We start from the raw sequence: 21196 nt of genomic DNA, 5'->3' as shown, positions 1-21196 counted from the left end.
CGCTGGCTGCGAGCTGCTTCGACGAGTCTTGGTTTGGGATGCCTGTCTAAGAGAGGACAAAGGCCCTCTTTTAAAATCAATGCCTGTCTTACTTTTTAAATACAGTTCATCTCTGTGAATTTAGGATTTCAAGAGCCTTCTAAGTCACAGGGTCCAGAAAAACAGAAAATGAGAAGAAAATGCAAGAATGCTCCAAATACAAGCCTTGGATCCTTTGAAATGTGATTTGCTAGTACAAAGAAAAACCTACTGTGTGTGGGGGATGGTTAAATTTTTTTTTTGTTTATTTTTACTTATTTATTTGAGAGCAACAGACGGGGTTGGGGGAAGAGAGAGAGAGAGAGAGAGAGAGAGAGGAAGAGAGAGAATGGGCACTCCAGGGCCTCTAGCTACTGCAAATGGACTCCAGATGCTTGTGCCCCCTTGTGCAGCTGGCTAACGTGGGCCCTGGGGAATCGAACCTGGGTCCTTCGGCTTTACAGGCAAACGCCTTAACCGCTAAGCCATCCCTCCAGGCCTGTGTGCAATTTTAAATCTTTTGTTTAAGAAAGGAGCAATAAAAAGGTAAGCATCAATCTGCCTCTTTGTACCAAATGAAGCACAACAGCACTTCTGAGACCAGTAAGTTTCCAAGGGAGCATGATGGGAATGGAGTGAAAAGGTAAGAAAAAGTGTGACGCTTCTCCAAGCATAAGTTTTTCAGTAGTTCTAGCTTTACGAACCACGGCACTATTTCATATGCTTAAGACAAATAAGACGCAGGCTAGAGGAAAACCCTGACACGGCATACAAACAAACGCTCACAGGCCTGGCGATGTAGGCCCATAGCTACTCAGGAAGCTAAGGCAAGGAGGACAGCAAATGTAAAGACTATCTGGCACATAGAAGTTCAAAGTCAGCCTGGGCAATTTGGAATTTAGTGAAACCCTGACTCAAAATAAAAAGTAAAAAGATGGCTAGGGATGTAGCTCAGTGGTTGAGTCCTTGCCTAAAAAGGGTGAGAATCTAGATCTGTCCCCAATACAGAGCAAGCAAGAGAGAAAACAATTTAATAGGACAATATTTCAACAGAACAGTTTTGGATAACATAGTTACCCAGGGAAAATAATTAACCCTGTTCATATTGGAACATCATATTCAAACTGCTTTCTCGTCAAGCTAAAAAGAAAGAGAATTTTTTTTTTTTTTTTTTTTTTTTTGGTTTTTCAAGGTAGGGTCTCACTCTAGCCCAGGCTGACCTGGAATTCACTCTGTATTCTCAGGGTGGCCTCGAACTCACGGCGATCCTCCTACCTCTGCCTCCCAAGTGCTGGGATTAAAGGCGTGCGCCACCACGCCTGGCTGAGAAAGAGAACTTTTGAGCAAATATTTGTCTTCAGCTTGAAGGCTTCCATTCCGCATCCCTGTGCATTAGCAAGTCTGTAAATATTACCCGAACATTTAAAGACTGGGCACACAAGCAAATGCATTGACCATAGAGGGAGCTGAGTTTTTCACCGTCTGAGAATGAGGCAACAATATTAGAAAAGGGAGGAGTTGAGTAAGTGCCGCGATGTTGGATAGATAGCTGGATGGATGGCAGGTCATGTGTATGGATGTCTGCCCTCAGGGACACTGAAGGAGCAGCACACTCAGCTAGTGTCCACGTCTACAGCCAGAGCCCCTTAGAGAAATGGGAGAGTCCGAGGCTAGGCCAGGGAAAGTACAAGGTGAGCCTGTGCCATTTTGACACGTCAGAAAGTAAAGAGATGTTTGAAGAATGAGAGGGTCATGTCAGAACAGCAGAGCAGCCAGCTTGCGGGGCATCCACTGGCTAGGTTGTAAACTTGAACATCAACATATAAATAATGAAAGGAGTATTTTTAAAAATAAGAATCAAGATGACATTTGTATGAATAAACAGTGAAGGAGGAAAATCTTCCTCAAAAAAAAAAAAAAACCACCCCAGCATGTACAAAGGAGTTATATATTTGGAATATCACCGTCTTAAGTCTGGATTCAGACAGAGTCACGCTCTGGCCCAGTATCAAGGAAGAGGGAGTTTGAGGAGAAACAAGACTTGTGCATGGCCCGAAAGGTGCTCCTCCTGTGATCCTAATTCAAGGAAGATGGGCACTTTTTAGTGGAGAAACCCGGCAGTTGCCAACTTAACTGAGCGACCAAAGTTAACACGGCCAACAATGCAACAAGAAGACACCCTATGCCTGGGAAAGACACACCTCACTGCTTGGATTCCTCCTGCCAGGAAAGTATTACCCACATTCTATCACGAGGAACTATTAAATGATCCCGAAGCAGAGGGCAGTCTGCCAAACAGCTGACAACATTGCAAAAATACCAGTGTCCCCAGACATAAACGAGACTCAAGAACCCAGACTAAAGAAGGCCAAAGGGACATGGCAACTGACACGAGCCAGGATTCTCTCTCTCTCTCTTTTGTTTTTGTTTTTGGAGGGACGCATGTATATGTGCATGCAGTATGCATGCACGTGTGTTCGTATGGGCATGGGCACATGTGTGGATGTATTTGCATGCACGTGCATGTGAAGGTCAGAGGTTGATGTTAGGTGTCTTCCTCATTGCTCTTTACTTACTCCACTTTATTTACTGGGTCAGCATCTCTCACTGGGATCCAGGCTTCACTTATTCAGCGAGTCTAGTTAGCTAGCTTGCCCAGGGGAACCCCTACCTTCAATTCCTGAGTGCTGGGATTACAAGCAGGTTGCTATGCCCACCCAGAACCTCCGTGGCTGCTAGGGTTACAAACCACTGTGTGGCCAGAGCTGCATCCACTGAGCCATCTTCCCACCCTTCAGGACTTCCCTTTTGCTATAATGATAAAAATGGGTCAGTTGGAAAACAACCCTGTCAAGTGAGCATCACACTGTATCAATAATCACTTCCTCCGTGTTATCCTTGTGTTTACGTAAGAGAATGTGTAAAGACAAAGAGGTGCCATCGCTCCAGCTTGCCGACAGTCTGGGGGAAAACGTAGGTATCGATTCAGGAAGAACATGTCTCATAAGGTTAGATGTTCACATCTCAGGGCCATCAGGAAGGGTAGATGGAATTTTTTTTTTGTTTTATTCTTACAAACATTTTGTGGGTTTGAATTTATGTCAAACTAAGAAGGCTATGCTGATTGCCCTGAAAAGACCTTAGGAAATCTTATATAATAAGACCACAAAGACCACTTACCCACAGCCAGCTGAGAAGCAGCTGGAACTGAACCTCCGTAATATTATGGATCTTGTTAGGTATAACCAGGACATTGTCATTATATTTTAAAATGTCTTTATCTTGTTAGAGACACATACTGAAATATTTATGAGTGAAATTATAGGAAACCTGAGATTTGCTTTAAGACATTCCAGCAAAAACAAAAACAGAAACAGGGTGGAGGACCAGACAGATGAAATAAGATTGGCAAAATATTGATAATTAGTGAAACTGGGTAAAGGGTGTGTGGGCTTTAGTATACAAGCCTCCCTACTTTTGTGTATGTATTAAAAGCCCTATTAAAAGTGGTTTTGACTTTATTTGAATGAAAGATTTCTTTGTTAGCAGGGAAAAAATCACTGCGACAACGCCTCTGTGCTTGGTTTCCAGCAGAGGTGTGGACCTTCCAACAGGCTCTCAGACTGGACCATGTGTGAACTTGGACTTTCCGACTTTGTAAGCTTGGCTCTTCTGTGATGCCAGGAAATGTTTGCTTCTTGCTGGGTTAGAGCTCTGAGAACTGGAAAGCAGAGGTGGCCTGTCTGTCCAGGACAGGGGGAGAAAGGCCACCTACTGAAGGCCTGGCGAGGCTGGGGCAAATACCACTGCCACTTACACTCTACCTCCTGGACCAAGGGCTCACATAGAGCTGGATTTCCCATTTACCCCTGACCTCCCATTACTTGTTGTGAAATGTATTCTGTTGCACAAGACAGGAAGGAACCTGTCCTGTATCTCATGATGCTACTCAAGGTGGGGGGTAATTTTGTTTCTCTAAAGCTTTAGTATTCAAGGGTTGATGTGCCAGTTTTCCGGGAAGAATTGATCAGAAAATATACTCTTCTTCTGGAATGATACCACTCCTACCAGGCATGAGCCAACAAGTGGGGAAGACTTCTGTGAGCAGGAGAAGGAGAGGCTGGGGGAAAGGAAGAACACAGCCACATGGGCTGGGTCCGCACTCTGGAGGTAGGGCTTTCAGCAGACGTAGTGGTGATTTATTCCAGCATTGAGGTAAAAAGCAACTGGGGAACAGATGAAGGAGGCTCGGGTGAGTCCTCTCAAGGAAGAAGCAGTCTGCTTACATTTGGTCAGTAAGCAGCTGCCTTCTTCTCGTTCATCTCTGGAGAAGAGCTGTCAAGATCAGTCGGGGACGAGAGCTAAAGCAGGAGGTACCGGGTGGGAGGTGCGGGAAGGGGACAAGATGAGGCACTCTGATGAGCACCTGCTTTGCTAAGTCACTTGGCTTCACCTTTGGGACAACATCTGATGTCACAGAGTCGCTGCTGTTAACTACAGGGGGGACGTTTACACAGGTTCATTATGAGGGACGGCGGTGGTTTGAATGTGAATTGTCCTGTGTGGACTCGTGTGTTTGAATACTTAATCTCCAGTGGGTGACACAGTCCAGGAAGGCTGCGGGACATTTAAGACCTTGCTGAAGGAAATTGAGTTTCTGGGGGTGGGCCTTGAGGTTTGCTGGTTTGCTAGCCTGGCCCCCCACTTGATTCTCTCTCTCTCTCTTTCTCCTTCCTGCTGATGTGACGCTGGTTTACTACTCCCACAATGCTTTCCATGCCATGACGCCCTCTACCCCTTCTGGAACTGTAAGCCAAAATAAATGCTTTCTCTCCATAAGCTCTGCTGCTTTTTAAAAAAATTTTTGTTCATTTTTATTTATTTGACAATAACAGAGAGAGAGAGAGAGAGAGAGAGAGAGAGAGAGAGAGAGAGAGAAACACACAGAGAAAGAAAGAGACAGAGAGAGAGGATGGGCGTGCCAGAGCCTCCAGCCACTGCAAATGAACTCCAGACGCATGCGCCCCCTTGTACATCTGGCTAACGTGGGTCCTGGGGAATGGAGCCTCGAACCAGGGTCCTTAGGCTTCACAGGCAAGCGCTTACCCGCTAAGCCATCTCTCCAGCCCTCCATAAGCTGCTTCTTATCAAGCGTTTTGTCCCAGCAGTGAGAAGATAAGTGATGCAGGGACGATGTAGCCATGCAGGCCCATCCTCACCTGTCTGATTCCAAAGCCCATGCTAGGACAGGCTGGATGTCTCCCCCAGTCTAGTTTGATTCCAACCAGCCTTAGAATACTGAGATCCATATTCGAGTCTCCCTTTTCGGTTGGTTGTACAGCCTGGGTTGTTCATCCCATCCAAGGACGATAATAGAGAGCACACACGTTCTAATGTCTGGCTTCTGGCATTATTCATTTTAAATTCGTTAAGTTTTGCATTGTTCCTCTGAATTTTAAGGAAGTAAGTGCAGAGGAGGATGCTGACATTTGCTGATGGCTAACTGTGGAAGCATATTTTCCTCTGGGTTTCTTTACAAGCAGCATCTAGACAGACACAGCTGTGCCAAATGGTTGTTGGATGTTGTTTTTGAATTTTTTTTTTTTTACTTCAGATCACTAATAACCCACTTACACACTAAGTAGGCATTTATTCAGATACAGAACAATTCCTCATCCATTGCTCAACCTGCCATCTGGTCCCATCCTGAATTATGCTAATTAGAAAGCACAGAGCTATACAGTGGCAGAAGGTTCTGGGAGAATCCCAACAATTGCTTCAAGGTAAGGAAATGCCATTCCGGAACCCACTTAGGAAGCAAAGTACCGGCTGTTGCTGATGAAGTGTGCTTTTCTCTTTGTTGAAGGGAGGAGCTGGTCTCAATTGACCAGTACGTTTTATTAAGCAGTAAAACGCCTGTCCTGGCTCAGCCTTCCTCTTTCTGACTCATAAGAATTGTTGATATACAGGGAAGCCACACAGAGCCTGCCATGCTTATCTACCTTAAAAAAATATATTTTATTTGATAGAGAGAGAGGCAGACAGAGACAGAGAGAGAATGGGTGCACCAGGGCCTCCAGCCACTGCAAACAAACTCCAGACACAAGCCTCCTTGTGTACCTGGCATACGTGGGTATTGGGGAATCAAATCTGGGTCCTTAGGCTTTGCAAGCCAATGCCTAAACCACTAAGCCATCTCTCTAGCCATTATCTGCCTTTTGTGGTATGCACCAAACGAGTTTTATAGAGATAAGAAGACAAAAGGCCTCTGATAGTCAATGTAAGGCAGACAGAAGTCACTGTATAGGTTGGCTTTGCAGAGAAATGTAATGTGGCTCTGCCCATGCATAAGTCTAGAAATTCATTTGTTGCTGCCTGTAAATGTGTCGGTTGAGTTGGAGACAGAACAAGTAGAGCAGGTGTGGGATGGCGTCTCTGTGCTCAAGTTACTGCCAAACCAACAGAGCATTCCATAGCACTGCTATAAAAATAGACAGGGTGCGCTAGAGAGATGGCTTTAGCAGTAACGCTGCTTGCCTGCGAAGACTCAGGACCCATGCTCAACTCCCCAGATCCCACATAAGCCAGACACACAAGGTGACACATGTTCAAGGTCATGCATGCGCCCAAGGTGGCGCACACGTCCGGAGTTCAAGTGCAGTGGCCGGAGGCCCTGGTGTGCCAATCGTCTCTCTCCCTTAAAAAAATAAATAAATAGGGCTGGAGAGATGGCTTAGCGGTTAAGCGCTGGCCTGTGAAGCCTAAGGACCCCGGTTCGAGGCTCGATTCTCCAGGACCCACGTAAGCCAGATGCACAAGGGGGCGCACGCGTCTGGAGTTCGTTTGCAGTGGCTGGAGGCCCTGGCGTGCCCATTCTCACTCACTCTTTCTCTCTCTATCTGACTCTTTCTCTCTCTGTCACTCGCAAATAAATAAATAAAAATGAACAAAAAAATTAAAATAAATAAATAAATAAATAAACAGGGGTGAGAGCAGATGCATGCAATATTTATTTCTGAAGATCTAAAAACTTGTTAGGGGGCTGGAGAGATAGCTTCGCAGTTAAGGCACTTGCCTGCAAAGCCAAAGGACCCAGGTTCAACTCCCCAGGACCCAAATAAGCCAGATGCACAAGGGGGCACATGCATCTGGAGTTCGTTTGCAGTGGCTAGAGGCCCTGATGTTCCCATTCTCCCTCTCTCTCTCTCTCTCTCTCTCCTTGCCTATTTATGTATCTCACTCTCTCTTCCAAATAAATAAATAAAAATAAAATATTTTTTAAAACTTTTTAGGGTTCTATAGTGGGTTGAATGTAAAATATCCCCCGTAGCCTCAGGTATTTGTGATTAAAGTTTCCTACTTAGTCCTCAGCTTGGAGCGTTTGAGGGGTGGGGCCTACTGGAGGAAGTTTGTCACCAGGGATAGACCTTAAGGTGGAGTCCAGCCCTAGGTATGTCTTCAGAGTCAGCTCGTGCTGGCCAGTCTCGTTCTCACTCTGCTATGACTATATGATGGAGTAAGCCAGCTTCCTCCAATGGTGAGGCTTCCACTGGAATCTTTAAGCCTGAAATAAACCCTGTCATCCCATAAGCTGCTGCGGGTTGGGATCCCAGCAAGGAGAAGATAACTTCAGTAAGTTCTTATGTTAGTCCATGAGGACTCCTGTAATGGAGTATAAGACACTGGGTGGCTTTAGCAGTGTAAATATATTTTCTCTTAGCTCTGAAGACTGGAAGTCAAGCTTGAGGAGCTGACCTGGCTGGCTGTTGTTAATGTCTCTCTTCCTGGCTTATGAATGGCTATGTTCTTGATATGTCCTAACATGACAAGAAAAGAGGCAGGAAAGGGGCTAGAAAAATTCCTTACTGGTTAAGGGCACTTGTTTGCAAAACCTGATGGCCCAGGTTCAATTCCCCAGTACCCACATAAAGCCAGATGCACAGAGTGGCACATCCGTCTAGAATTTGTTCACGGCAGCAGAGGATCCTAGTACACCCATATTCTATATCTCTCAGTGTCTCTCTTTCCCTCTCTCTTAAATAAATAAATATTTCTTTTAAAAGAGGCAGGGCAAACTCACTGGTGTCACTTCTTACAAGGGCATTAAGCTCTTATGGACTTCATCTATACCTAATTGTTTTCCAAATAGTATCACACTGGCAGCCAAGTCCTGTGTGTATGAATTTTGTCAGGACACAATTCCATCCACAGCAGCCTTTAACTGAAAGGGGATTTAGTTTTTAATCTTAAAAAGCATCTGTTGGGGCTGGAGAGATGGCTTAGCAGTTAAGCACTTGCCTGTGAAGCCTAAGGACCCCGGTTCGAGGCTCGGTTCTCCAGGTCACACGTTAGCCAGATGCACAAGGGGGCGCACGCGTCTGGAGTTCGTTTGCAGAGGCTGGAAGCCCTGGCGCGCCCATTCTCTCTCTCTCCCTCTCTCTGTCTTTCTCTCTGTGTCTGTTGCTCTCAAATAAATAAATAAAAAATTTTTTAAAAAAAAGCATCTGTTGGTCTGGGGAGATGGCCCAACGTGTAACCTGCTTGCTGTGCAAGCACAGGGATCTAAGTCTAAATCTACAGAACCATATGCAGCTGGGCACAGTTAGGAGCATCTGTGATTCCAGCCCTGCGAAGACAGATGGAAGACAGAGACAGGAGAACCCCTAGAAACTCCTGGGCCAGCAAACGTGGCATCTGCAACAACAGTTACAAAAAGACCCTGCCTCCTACAAGATGGAAAGCAAGAACCAACACACTGCGGCATGTGATGCTCACACACACACACACACACACACACACACACACACGCTCACACACACAATCTATTTGTCAAGAGATTCATTCCCTATAATTTGACATGACAGACATTTTCAGTAAAGAACAGTTAGGGAATATTTTAAGCTCCACAGTTCATGTGGTCTCCACTGGGACAAACTCAACTTGTACCACAAAGAGGTGTAGACAATATGTAACCAAATGGGCAGCACTGGGCTCCACTGAAAACCTTATATACAGTCAGAGATGGGCCCAGATTTGGCCCATAGGCTGCAGGTATTTTACTGGCCACTGGACAAAGGGCACAGAACAAATGGAAGTGAGCAGCTGCACAGGACTGTGCTTTGAAGGAACGTCTCTCAGCGTTATATCACTTTACGATGTTCCTCTGCCTTTCTGCCAGGTTCAGCAGTCAGCTCACACGTGCTGAGTACCGCTAAGTCCTTGCACATCACGCATGCCCTACATCTGCTACGTGATTTATTTGTTCCTTCCCTCAGTCTTGTGAAGTATTCTTCTTTTCTGAGGAGGATTCTTTTTCTCAAGGAAATTCTAGCTAAAGTCACACCGCTGGTAGGACAGAGCAGAATCAGCCCTTCTGGCTCGTTCTGAAATAACAAGATGTCCTTTGACAGACGATGCGGAGCTAAGTTGGGGGCATCATGTAGCCCCGACACGCCTGTGTGAAGACATCTTCGCTCTCCCAGCGCAATCAACCCAGCAGAGACTAGAGCAGGCTTCGGTTTTGGCCCTTTTATGTTCTACGCTCCGTCAAACTGCAGCTTTTCGGATATAGAACAGACTTTTCACCTAACATTCTCTGTCCCTCTGGGAGAGAAAAAACTAGACACTCCTCCTAACTCAGAGAGAACTGGATGCATTTGTAAGAGCTAGACATGCTTATGGGCCACCAGCTTCCGTTGGGAATCTCAGACCTGCAGAATTGTTCCCAAGTGGGGCAACATCTAGGCCCTGCCTGTGTATAGGAGGCATATGTAGGGATCAAGAAGGGGTCTGTCTGTGTGCTTTGGGAAAGCATCTTTAACTTCACCCAAGCCTGTGTGTGGTGTGTGCATGTGTGTGTGCGCTGCATGGGTGCATGTGTGTGCAGATTCGTATGCATGTGCCTGTGGAGGCCAGAGGATCATTCTCTCAAGAGGTATTTTCCTCAAGAACTTCATCCACCCCTTGTTCAGACAGGGACCTGTGGGCCTAAAGCTCACCAGTTAGGCTGGATTGGCTAGCCAGTGAGCTCCAGAGATCTTATGTCTACCTCAGTGCAGGGGTTAGAGGTGCCCACCAGCAGACGTGGTATTTTACATGGGTTCTGGGGATCAAACTCAGGTCCCCTTGCTTGTAAGGAAAGCTCTTTACTCACTGAGCTATGTCCTCAGTCCATGTATCTTACATTTTTAAAGAGAAGCAGTGTTTAAACCGAGTGTGGTGGCTCATGTCTATAATCCTAACACTGGAAGAGAGAGAGGGGCAGAAAAATTACCGTGAGTTCCAGGCCAGCCTAGGCTACACAGTGAAACCCTATCTCAAACAAACAAAATGATTTTTTTTTAATATAATTTATTTATTTATTTATTTGAGACAGAGAAAGGCAGAGAGAGAAAGAGAGAGAAAATGGGTGCGCCAGGGCCTCCAGCCACTGCAAATGAACTCCAGACGCGTGCGCCCCCTTGTGCACCTGGCTTACATGGGTCCTGGAGAATCGAACTGGGATCCTTTGGCTTTGCAGGCAAACGCCTTAACCACTAAGCCATCTCTCTAGCCCAAAATAATTTTTTTTTTAAAAAAAAAAAGCAAAATAAGAGACAACTATATCCTTGGAATTTATTATGGTAAATGAGGCTAAGAGGTATCACTGTGTTGCTGTGTATTGTACCATAAGGTACCTTGGGGGAGTAGAGTTGAGGCCAGAACCCCAGTCCCCAGGCTCCCCGTCCAGTGAGGAAGTTGCAGTTCTAGAAAGAGCACAAAACCTTTGGTTGGGAACTTGGCCTAGAAAGCCTCTGCTACCTGCATTGATAAGCCACAGCCATGTAAACCCTGCTGTTGGTGTGACTGTTGGAGGCGGCCTGGGCGGAAGCTGTGACCTGAAGGTGATGCTGCTCCAAATCTGAACGCTGCGAGCAAAATGAGCAGACACCCATTTTCCTCCAGAGCCATATTTCCACTCTCAGGCATACTTCTAGCAAGAGGTCCAAGTGGCAAAGTGATGACCAGGGGCTGCCACAGTCTGGTTATAGATTATTTTAATAGTGTCTCAGCTCTAATCACCATGGCTGGCACTTCTGGACCCTACACATCTCTGTGGCTCCAAGATAGACCTTGGCAGCTTGGGGAGCCAGTACAGCAGCTGGCGCAGAGCTGGTAGTGAGCGCCTCTTCCTGGAGAGGACTCTGAGTGTCACGTGCATCCAGCTCCCTAAACCTCAATGACTCCTGGGCTTGGCAGAGTATCCACTCTCTCCTGGAGGTAGATCTTTAGAAGGAAATAATCATAAGCATGGGAAAAGATGTCAATCAAATTACCATGTGCAAGTCCAGGGGGAAGCCTGTTCTGTCAGTTCCAGGTGTATCTAGCTAAGATCAAACAGGTAGTGTTCTATATGCTTATTTTATCATGAGCACAAATCCTTACGGTGGTCTACAGGGTATCATATCTTTGTGTTTTTGTTGGTGATTCTGTTGCTTAAAATGGCCTCCCAATTGTATTATTATTAAGTGCTGTCTAATATCCCTAACCACAAGATAGCCATTATGCACTTTACAGAGAGTACATGTGTTTGATTAGCTTCCTTCAGACGTGGACTATTTGGCATGATTGGCCTTCAGCTCAGTGTTAATTGTGTATCTGCATATCTTTGAACAGACACGCATGTAAAGAATATTACACATTCATTATTGGTTGACAGAGGTGTGACCGGAGACTCTCAGAAGCCTAGTCTTATATTTCCCCTGGGAGCAACAATTCACTATTCACTAACACATTGTTTGCAGCAACTTCACAGAGCGCAACAACTGTGAATAATGAGCATCAAGTGTGTTGTGTTAGAACAGCCTTAAGACAACCCTGTCAGGCTTACCTAGGACCTTGCAGGCTTCTTGGATGAGCATGGTGGTGATAGAGTCACCATATACATTGTAGGTCATGAAGGTGTTCTGCACGTCTGTAGAAGCTCTGGAACATGAGTCACAGTGTAATGAGCATTTAGCCAAAGTAGTCGTCACTACTGGAATGTGTATTGGGCATCGACTCCTATGCAGAAGTTTTCCTGGACCCCAGTTTGAGCCAAGAGCTCACTTCTCAAGTACCCTGAATAGGCTATGCATTCCCAAAACTATATGATTATTGTTTTACCTCCTATGGTTGGTGGTTTGAATGTAAAAATGTCCCCCATTGCCTTGAGTGTTTCTGATTAAGTCTCATACTTCACCCCTAGTGGCTGGAGCCTTTGGAAGGTAGACCCTTGGTGCAGGAGCCGTGTCAGTACGGGCAGGCCTTGGGGTGTTATAGCCCAGCCCACTCGCTATACTTAGCTCAGTCTCTTTATTTCCTCATTGTTGATGTGAACATATGATGCCCAGGTGTCTGCTCCTGCCATGATAAAACTTCCCCTCAAAACTATAAGCCAGAAATAAACCACTTCCTCACATAAGCTGTTACTGGTTTGGTGTCTTGTCCCACTAAGGAGAAGGTGATTGCTACATCCTCAAGCTGGGCTCTTTGGTGGTGGGCACTTGTCATTTGTCTTTATCTTGAACCTCCACAAATAGCACTGCTTGGCACTCCCATCTCTGAGAATTGTCCAAGAGCCTAAGGGCCATCGTGCCTGCAGTGGAGGCTCATGAGCTAGAATCACTGAATTTCCCTCTACCTATAAGCCTTATGGTTTTGTCTAGTGGCTTCTAAGACTGCAATTTAGATTTGACACTCTGCTGAGACCCTAAAAAGATGACAGACATCATTTCCAGGACCCTTGGTAATACACTAAATTCTATGGTGGTCCCCAGGCTCTGATAGGACCTCCTGTCTAGGTCTTCGCTCCTGTAACCCGGACTGATCATACGTTAGTGTCAAATATCTGTTTTGGCTTATGTGTGTGATGCATGTTGCTGGGTTGACGAACACACTCAGACCACTAAGCATTTATTTCTAGCACAGTCGTGACCACAATCCTCAATCGGTGCACACTTGCAGATCGCATCATTCAAAACTGCTTTGGTAAAAGCACTAAAACTTTATTCAAAATTAACCAATAATTTCCTTAAAGAAATAAACCAATTGACATTTTCTAATGGCAAACCTTCTGCTGAAAAGAAGGGAAGGAAAGAAAAACGACTCCAGGGAAATATCTCAAAGGGATCGGGAGTTGTGAGAGCAAGTGCTGTGAGAAATGAAGTAAGAGGTCAGTGTTTGCAGCTCACACGTCTCACGTAGCACGAGAAGTGCCAGCCCTGCACAGGACGCTGAGCAATGAAGAGCTGAGACAATACGGCACCAAATGTTTCCTCCTCTTTAGTTAGCACCCCCAGGTTACATCCAGAACAGCTGGGCAGGAAGCCAGGTCAGCTGTCTCTATCAAACTAACTTGAGTAGAAAAATTACCATGCAGATATTTGAGCCCCAAGAGGTTGTGCCATGGGGAATTGAGCCTCGAACCGGGGTCCTTAGGCTTCACAGGCAAGCGCTTAACCACTAAACCATCTCTCCAGCCCTATTTTTTTTTTTAAATGAGAGAGAGAGAGAGCAAGAAAGAGACAGAGAATTGGCACATCAGGGCCTCCAGCCATTGCAATATAACTCCAGACAAATGCACCCCCTTGTGCATATGTGTGACCTTGTGCATGGGTCACCTTGTGCATCTGGCTTACATGGGATCTGGGGAGTCAAACATGAGTCCTTAGGCTTTGCACGCAAGCACTTTAACTGCTAAACCATGTATATATACATCTTAAATCACTTGTCTCTTGGTTCTCCAGGTTTGGAAATTACTGCTCACAAACACCTTCTCGATTCAATCCCAAAAGGCAACAGATTACAAGTGGTAGATATTGCATTTTTTAACCTTGCTAAATGAATGTCCTGGTTCTTAAGTGGGTACAGTGAGTGATAAAGCCCTTAGGAAAAGGACTTCATAGCATGTGCAATATAAGGTCAAGGAAATGGAATCCATTTGAGCTATGGGAAGTTGTTCCTTCAAGAGCTTCCTTCTGGTCGTTATGGGGCTCACAGAACAAGCCGGGTATAGTGGAGAACATGAAGAAATGGGAGCATTCAGCCTCAGAGCAAGAGGTGAGGGGTCATCTTACTTATGGGATGAAAGTTCAACCAAAAGGGGGAAGAATGGAGCCATTCTGTTTCTAGCTCGAATATTATTTTTCAGTATAGAGATACTCCTTGACTTATGATAGGGCAAACATCACTAAATGTAAAAGTGAATTTTATAAATCTAACTTACACAACATCATGGGTTAGCCAAGCCTGTTTTAAATGTGTTCAGAACATTTATGTTAGCCTATAGTTGTACAACATCCTCACAAGATCTGTTTTATCATATACTACTAAATACCTCACATAATTTATTGACTGTAGTCCCCTATAGAGTAGGACATGGTTGTTTTTATTAAAAAATATTTTATTTATTTATGAGCGAAAGAGTCAAATAGAGAGGAGAGAATGGGCATGCAAGGGCCTCTAGCCACTGCAAATGAACTCCAGACACATGTGCCCCCTTTTGCATCTGGCTTACATGGGTACTGGAAAATTGAACCTGAGTCCTGAGGCTTCCCAGGCAAGCACTGTAACAGCTAAGCTATCTCTCCAGTCTAGAATAGAACATGGTTGTTTTTGCATGGTCTACTGGGAGCTGCATCTTGCTGCCATTGCCCCACGTCACAAAACAGGATCATCCTGAATGCTTCTAGCCTGGGAAAGCATTCAAATTCCACAAATGAAATACAATGTCTAGTGAATATGCATGACTTTAGTCTATCATAAAATCTAAAAGGCATAAGCCAATCCATCCCAGTGTAAGATAAACTTCCCAGATTAAAAAAAAAAAAAAAAAAAGGGCACACCTGTGTTAAGGATTCTACAAGGCTTATTCAGTGTGATGATGGAAACTGGCATGTCACAGACCCAGGGTCAAGTTATCTTGGGCTACCTTTAGCACCCTAAACTGCCACGTACTGCCCAACTGGGAGTCTGACTTAGCATCCTATGACTATCCGGAAACTTCTCTTAGAATGTATTAACAGTCTTTTAACTTCTACCAGCCTAAAAGCTACGGGTCGTGAGCTGGCATCTGAACCTCATGGCGAGCCCCTGCTTTGCTTTAGCCTTGCTTCTAGATGTCCCCACTAATGCATTTCAAAATGCTTTGACTTATGCTTTTCTTATTTATTTATTTGACAGGGGGAAAGAGGCACGGGGGTGGGGGGTGGAGAGAATGGGCGCACCAGAGCCTCCAGCCACTGCAAACAAACTCCAGACGCATGCGCCACCTTGTGCATCTGGCTTACGTGGCTCCTGCGGAATGGAACCTGTGTCCTTTGGCTTTGCAGGGAAGTGCCTTAACTGTTAAACCATCCCTCCAGTCTGACTTTCTTTTCTATAATTGTAAGCGCTTCTTGAAACCACCAGCACACTGGAGCATATTATTTGGGGTCACCTGAAGCTGCATTTCCTGGACCGTGGCCACTCATATTTGGCTCCATGAGAGCTGTGTTTATGCATCAATAAAAAGTTGGGGAGGAACTGGGCATGGTGGCACACACCTTTAATCCCAGCACTCGGGACGCAGAGATAGGAGGATAACTGTGAGTTTGAGACCACCCTGAGACTACATAGTTAATTCCAGGTCAGCCTGAGCTAGAATGAGACCCTACCTTGGAAAAAAAAATGAAAAAAAAGCTGGGCAGGGGCTGGAGAGATGGCTCAGTGGTTCAATGATCTTGCTTTCAAAGCCTGACAGCCTGAGTTCAATTCTCCAATACCCACATCAAGCCAGATACATAAAGTGATGCAGGTGCTTGGAGTTCATTTGTGGTGGCAGAAAGTCTTGTCATGCTCATTCTCATTCATTCTCCCTCTCCCTCTCCTCTTGCAAATAAATAATGAATAAAAATATCTTTTAAAAACTTGAGGACCATTTGTACTTAAAAGGATGCTTTTCAAGATTTTAGGGTGTTTGAAGAGCAACCTATTTGGGAAGAACAAAACCCAAGAATGAATAGAAAGGAAAGTTCTGGAAATTTTAGGTCATAAAGCTCTAGAGGATTCTGATGAAGACTATAGACTTCCCGCAAAATGCACAGAGACCCCTGCACACGACACATTACTAGATAGCTTCAGAGAAGTTGAGCTCATCCACAAACACCTGTTTCAGAGCTCTGACGCAGAGAAGCCGCGCGATCCTCTCCACCTCCTTCTGAGACTGGTGGTTTTGCACTCCACAGCTATCTGCCCCCTACCACTCACTTGTCTTCCATTCATACACACCTGAGCCCACCAACCATTGTAGAAAAGAAGCTAAAAGATGAATGGATTCACCGAGTTACTGTAAAAGTTAATTGCTGAGGAGCTAAGCTTCTCTTTGTCAGCAGGTGGAAAGATCTCAAAGAAAGAACTGTCTCGAAAGGGCCCGGAAGGACAATAAGAAGGAAAGACGGTCTAGGATAAAAACAAAGTAAAATGGAGCTCCTCATTAGGGTGGCCAGACTACAGAAATGATTGATATGCAAATTGTTTGTTCATCTTGTTTGTTCACTTACCCCTCCCCTCGGCTATGAAAACCGTAAAATGAGCCGGGTGTGGTGGCGCACGCCTTTGATGCCAGCACTCGGGAGGCAGAGGTAGGAGGATCGCCGTGAGTTCGAGGCCACCCTGAGACTCAGCCTGAGCCAGAGTGAGACCCTACCTCGAAAAAGCAAAAATAAAAATAAAAGTAAAATGGAAATAAAATCTCAGCTTGGGGCCAGAGCTTCTTTGGAGAGCTACCTCAATCTCTTTGACCCGAGTAAATAAACTCCTCTGCTTTCACACATACTGGTGTTGGAGTGATCTTTCCAGAGAATGTCACAACACAACCACGCTCCCCTTTTACGTGTCTTGGTCTCCACACTGGAGAACGCTGTACCTAAGCCTGTGCTCTAGGATCCTGTCCTGCCAAGTGTGTCTGCTTGGGTCAAAGCTGGCATCGAGCCTGTCTCAGGCATCAGAGGATGGTGAGCTCTTAAGTCTAAAGAGCATTAAAAAACAGTTTGGAAGGGGCTGAAGTTAGGCGATTGCCAGAGAGCGAGACAGAGGGGGTGCGCATTCGGGCTCAGAGACGGAGAGCTGCTGCCTTCCATTGCTGAGGCTGCCGGCACCTCCTCCTGCTGGGTAATGGCCTCCTGTAGCTCACAGAGTGGATGACTGGTCCTGGCAAGCAAACCCTCAGACCCAAGTCCCCCTTCCAGAGTGCCAGGGATGTGATCTACCTCACCTGTCAGCCACATCAGGGCTCACAAGTGGATTAGCAGAGGCCCATTATTACCTCCATGTGCTAGTGAGGGCACAGAGACCTTTAGTATCCTGTTGTCCAAATGACATATCAACTCTTTCCCATCTTCCATACATACTGATATTCTTTGCCACTAACGATGTCTACACTTTCATCTCCTCTCGGACAAAACACACCTGATACTGTAATTACTTCGGGTTATTTCCTGGGCCTCAATCCACCAAGATCAGCTCACCTCAAGACCTTTGCACTTAATGCTCTCTTTTCCTGAACACACACACTTCCTGGACCCACGGCTGCCTTCCTTCCTTCCTTTGAGCTCAGACATAATCTCTACAGAGAGATTTTTCCTAACCACCTCAAAAAAAGTCCAGCTCTTGGGGCTGGAGAGATGGCTTAGTGGTTAAGATGCTTGCTTGCAAAGCATAAGGACTCCAGTTGGATTCCCCAGTACCCATGTAAGCCAGAGGAACAAGGGAGTGCATGTGTCTGGAGTTTATTTGCAGAGGCTGGAAGCCCTGTTGTGCCCATCCTCTCTCTCTCCCTCTCTCTCTCAAATAAATAATGAAAATATTTTTTTAATTCCACACCTCTCCTCAGTCCTTATCAAATACTCTACATTTTGAGGGAACTTTGAGCAATCTAAAATGTTTTGGTTTGTTTGTTTATGTGTTCTGTGAGCACTTTGGAATATATTCCCAGAGATAGCCCCTTGTCTCTTGCTTTCACTCTCCCCAGAGTCTAAAACTCTGCTCAGCACATTCCAGGAGCTAGACAAGCACTTGCTGAATGAAGAAACTTTACCACTTCAAATAATTAGTAAGTTAGCAAGGAAAAATGGAAAGATCTACCAGATCCCCAAAGCCTCTACTGGTAAGTATGGGTAAAGGTTTTAGCCAAGATTAGAAAAGAGCACTTCATAATTAGAAACCTATAAATCAAGTCTATATGAGAGGGAAATCAGCAAAGCAGGCAGAGGAGGGGAAACATCTGGTTCTGATTATTTCATATAACATAAAATCTGTCATAAGGTCTGGAAACACAGTTCATTTTGCCTAATCATTTCTTCTTAAATTTTGTATAGGAATTGATGGCTCTTTTTCCTTTTCAGCAAAAATTCAACTTTGAAAGCACTAGGGAACTGATTACTTAAATGTAGTCCAAAGTAAATCCTTTGGTACAGCAAATAATATGGCCTTAAGAATTTGTGTTTTATAAGTTGAGTTTTCTATACTACAGCATTAAAAATATCTAAATGATGCAATTCTCATGGCTGTTGTGCTTGTTAGTTAGAATTGACTTTTGGCTTAAAGATAAATTTCCAATACAGCCACAGAGGTGTCTAGTTAGTGCTTAGCATATGAACATATCCTCAGAGACTTGACTAAGCAGATAGTTTGAAATAAAAGAGCTAAAGCCTGGAGACACAGACTTGGGATGTGGTCCTACTAGGTTCTCTGCAAACCCATCATGTTTCTCTGATTGCAAATTTGAGCCCTGTGTTTGTTCTTTTTCCTGTCAGCGTGACCAAATACCTGATAACAAATAACTTATTTTGGCTCATGATTTGAGAGACTACAGTCCACAAGGGCAAGAGAAGACAAGGCAGTGGGAACTTGTCACATTTGGGTGGATCAGGTGGAAGAGGGTAATGAGTATGTGCTCCACTGGCTTTTTCCTTTCCCCCCTTTTTATTTTTATTTCTTATTTCAGAGAGAGAAAGAGAGAGAGAGAGAGAGAGAGAGAGAGAGAGAAATTGGTGAGCCAGCACCTCAGCCACTGAAATCCAATGTCAGAAGCTTGCGCCACCTAGTGCGCATATGCGACTTTGTCTCATCTTTGTGCATCTGGCTTATGTGGGATCCAGAGAGTCGAATATGGGTCCTTAGGTTTTACAGGCAAGCCCCTTAAGCCATCTTTCCAGCCCTCCTTTCCCCTTTTTATTCAGTCTCTTTCATGGTGGGTCTTCCTCCCTAGTTAGTCTTCTGTGGAAAAGCCCTAACATATATTTCCAAAGATGTGTCTCCTCAATGCCCTATGCATACATTAATCCAATCAAATTAACAATCACCATTAACTATACCATGCCCCTTGTTTAAATCTTCTCTATCACCATGAAGTTCATGTGGAGTCCATGGATTCCTGATTGCAAATGCTGATAAAAGCCCACTCAAAATGGGAAGGCAAGACTTGATTGCTTTAGTGAGGTCATTACAAGTATCACAATGGAAAGATCTCTGATATATTTCTACATGAAGCCCTGTTTGTACCTTTGATTTGGAATGCTCTCCTGGACAGGGTTCCAATAGCTGGTCATGTAGCACCAGCTCCTCCAATGATACAGGCCAGGGAGAGAGGCTTTCCATAAATAGCTGCTGGTGGTCACAGGCATAGCTGTTTTGCCTCTGCTTCTAGGTGCTATGCCTGGTTATTTCCAGCAATTTCCAGATCCTGTGCCTTTCAGAAGGCAGGACTGACGCTGATTAGCGACAACCAAGCTGCGTCCTAATCAGGAAATGAGGTGGTACAAGGCTCATGGGCCAAAAATCAGTCCCTCCCTCTCACAACCTGGTCAGCAGCAATTATGAGGCTCCCTTAGGAATGGCTACAAGGTGACCCACACTAAGCATCATGGAGCCCAGGTTGAAAGAAAAAGCCATTCATGAAATCATGCTGACCTTTGGAAGCTGGTCTCCCCTGGGCAAAAAGGGAGCCTTTGGAAGGCAGTTGTCTGACCGGCAGCAGATTCTATTCATGTCAAAGCTCTGTCTACCTCATGTCACCATTGTGTATCAGAGGAGGGCCAACAGTGTTTACTTCATTCAAGTGAGGTTCGGTGGAGAGATCATTTCCCTCAACCATCTCCTCCTCAACCCCAGAAGATAGATTTGCAGTTCCCCTCTCATCCAGACTCAGAGATGCAGAGAGGTGAAGCGCACAGTTGCCACAGACACACAGTTCTGAATGAGACAGCCCGGCCTCAAGTGTGTCCTGGTGGATTACGTGGACTGTGGCCTCTCTACCTCAAGGGCCTTGACTCAGACTATACCTGGCTCTGCTTCCATTTAGCCCCATGGTGGCAGGGAAGGGGAGTTACCACATTCTCAGCTCTATTCCATTTGAAAAACTGGGGTATGAGGGAAGAGGTGGAAAAAACAGTGAAATATATAGAAAAACCCCGGAGCTAAAAACAAAAAGTAAAAGAAAATCTAGGTAAGTAAGTGTTAGAAAAAAAATATATAATCCAATTATGAGGTTATTATTTTGGCCTTTTGCTTGTCTGTTTTTGTTTTTCTACTTGTTTTTATTTGTGTGATTTACTTAGTAGCTATAGAAATGTTCATTTGGTTTGTTTCTTTCCGTTTTTGATTGCATCACATACAAGGATACAAATTTCTTTCATCATGCTATTTGTTTGTGGGTTCAATGGTTTTTGAACCCAGAAAACTGAATCTGTAGTTTATTCCTTATAAGTAGATGGCCAGGGGCTGGGCAGTAAACTCAGTCAACAACACACTTGCCTCACAAGCAAGAGGGCCTGAGTTCATTCCCCAGAACCCATGCAAAAATGCCAAGAAGAGTGGCCTGCCTTTGTAATCCCAGTATCTGGAAGCTGGAAACCCAGGTAGATCCTTGGGGCTCACTGACCAGCTAGTCTCGGCTAATGGCAAGATTCAAGTCAATGAGAGGTCCTGTCTCAACAAAGGTAGATGGGGGCTGGAGAGATGGCTTAGCGGTTAAGCGCTTGCCTGTGAAGCCTAAGGACCCCGGTTCGAGGCTCAGTTCCCCAGGTCCCACGTTAGCCAGATGCACAAGGGGGCGCACGCGTCTGGAGTTCGTTTGCAGAGGCTGGAAGCCCTGGTGCACCCACTCTCTCTCTCTCCCTCT

At 45.2% G+C, this 21196-nt stretch overlaps 1 protein-coding gene across 1 annotated transcript in view; it reads right to left on the bottom strand.

Moving 5' to 3' along the window:
• LOC101597894 (guanylate cyclase soluble subunit beta-2-like) overlaps window positions 1–21196 on the bottom strand; it is a 69697-nt gene that overhangs the window by 35672 nt on the left and 12829 nt on the right. The window contains exon 3 of the mRNA XM_045155537.1: window positions 11888–11982. Coding sequence (XP_045011472.1) covers window positions 11888–11982 — 95 coding nt within the window. The remainder of the gene's footprint in view (window positions 1–11887; window positions 11983–21196) is intronic.

Source organism: Jaculus jaculus, chromosome 7, assembly GCF_020740685.1.
Source record: "Jaculus jaculus isolate mJacJac1 chromosome 7, mJacJac1.mat.Y.cur, whole genome shotgun sequence".
In the NCBI taxonomy this organism is placed as follows: Eukaryota; Metazoa; Chordata; class Mammalia; order Rodentia; family Dipodidae; genus Jaculus; species Jaculus jaculus.
Note: the sequence above shows the minus strand (reverse complement) of the source record. Positions and strands in the feature narration are given on the sequence as shown.